This window comes from Alligator sinensis, unplaced genomic scaffold (assembly GCF_000455745.1).
Source record: "Alligator sinensis unplaced genomic scaffold, ASM45574v1 scaffold859_1, whole genome shotgun sequence".
Taxonomy (NCBI): domain Eukaryota; kingdom Metazoa; phylum Chordata; order Crocodylia; family Alligatoridae; genus Alligator; species Alligator sinensis.
The window spans coordinates 817,831-819,502 of record NW_005842656.1 but is presented as its reverse complement, the minus strand read 5'-3'; the positions used below and the strand labels follow the sequence as shown (position 1 = coordinate 819,502).

The window sequence follows — 1,672 nt, the reverse complement described above, 5'->3', positions numbered from 1 at the left end:
CCCGCCCGCAGCGGCCGTGCCCGGGGCGCGGAGCGGGCCGTTCCCCGCCGGACCCTGGTGCGTGAGAAGCCCGGTCCGCCCGGGCGGGGAGGATCCCAGGAGCTGCCCGCCGTGTCCCCGAGACCAGGCTCTCCTGCCCACCTCGGGCCAGGGCGGGGTGCCCTGCGCCGCAGGGAGGTGGGTGGAGGGCAGGGGTGCACCTGGCTCCTGGCTCCCTTCAAACCGCCCCGGCGCCTGCAGCGGGGAAAGGCAGGGTCTGGGGGGTCCCGGCTCTGCCGCCTCGCTCACCTGTCGAGCAGAGATGTGTTTCTACGCAGGATGAGACCAAACCGGGGGGACGAACGTGCCGGGGTCTGCTCTGTGACCCCGCACAGGGACACGCTCCCACCGACTGGACCTCCGCGCACTCCGGTTCAGATGGGGCGGTGGGGTCCCCTTCCCGGCACGGAGCAGAGATCCCGGTAACTCAGCACAGAGGGAGAGAGCAAGAAGCTACTCACGCTTGCGAGAGGAGCGCCTGGCTGTGTCGCGGCAGTGCCGGGTGCTGCCAGCCTTCGGGATGACCAGGAGAGCGGACAGGAACGCGACGCTCCGCTCAAGGAAAACCTGCCACCAAGCAGCGTTCGTTTAGCCCCGGACTCGATCGAGACCACCATTTGGAACTGATCACCCTTCACCGAAATGCAGCCATGTCTGGGGAGGCTGCGGCAGCTGATTACTGCGGCCAGACCTGTGGGTACAGGAGACGCTTCGATCCACATGAAATCCAACCAGGCCGGCAGGAGCGATTAGTCCAGCCCCGTCTGACAGCAGCCAGGATCGGATGGGGAAGGCACAGGGGATCTCATCCCGCATGGCCTAAGCCCCGCAGCCAGGGTTCAACCCCTCGCAAACCAGGCCGGGGCGCACACGTTGCCCCAGAAGCAGCCGGGGGCTGGTAAAACCTCGCAGCGGGCTCTGCAAGCACACTCTCACCCTCCGCCTCCACCACACGTCCCTCCCACCACGAACGGCACCAGGCTTTGACCAAAGCCCCGAATTCTCTCTCTCTTGGCTTGCAACCAGCTACCGCCATGAACAACGACCCAGCGCCACTCGGACACCTGGAGCATGAGGGGGTCTTCCCCAGGAAGGGAACTAGTCAGAGCTGCCCCCAGTGAGTCCAGGTGCCTGGGAGGTATTTACTGCGGCACCGCCGAATTCATAGTTTCATAGTTGGTCGGGTCAGAAGAGACCTGAGCAGATCATCCAGTCCGACCCCCTGCCGTGGGCAGGAAAGGATGCTGGAGTCAAACGACCCCGGCTAGGTGTCTGTCTAGTCTCCTGTTAAAGCCCCCCAGGGTAGGAGCCGGCACCACTTCGCTCGGAAGTTGGTTGCAGGTCCTAGCCGCCCTGACCGTGAAGTAGCGCCTCCTGATGTCTAGTCTGAATCTCCCCTCTGCCAGCTCGTGACTGTTGTTTCTTGTTACCCCCGGGATTGCTCGGGGGAGCAGGGACTCCCCCAATGCCTGCTGGTCCCCCTTGGCCAGTTTATAGATGGCCACCAGATCCCCCTCAGCCTTCTCTTGTGGAGGCTGAACAGGCTCAGGTCCCGTCGCCTCTCCTCGTAGGGCCTGCCCTGCTGCCCCGACCATGCGAGTGGCCTCCTCTGGACCCTCTCCCTGCTGTCCAC

At 64.9% G+C, this 1,672-nt stretch overlaps 1 protein-coding gene across 1 annotated transcript in view; it reads right to left on the bottom strand.

The window, feature by feature from the left end:
- Nucleotides 1-855, bottom strand: part of FGF8 (fibroblast growth factor 8) — a 15,100-nt gene extending 14,245 nt beyond the window's left edge. The window contains exon 1 of the mRNA XM_025215638.1: nucleotides 731-855. Within this exon, the coding sequence (XP_025071423.1) occupies nucleotides 731-855 (125 nt within the window). The remainder of the gene's footprint in view (nucleotides 1-730) is intronic.
- Between the last annotated feature and the right edge of the window lie 817 nt (nucleotides 856-1,672).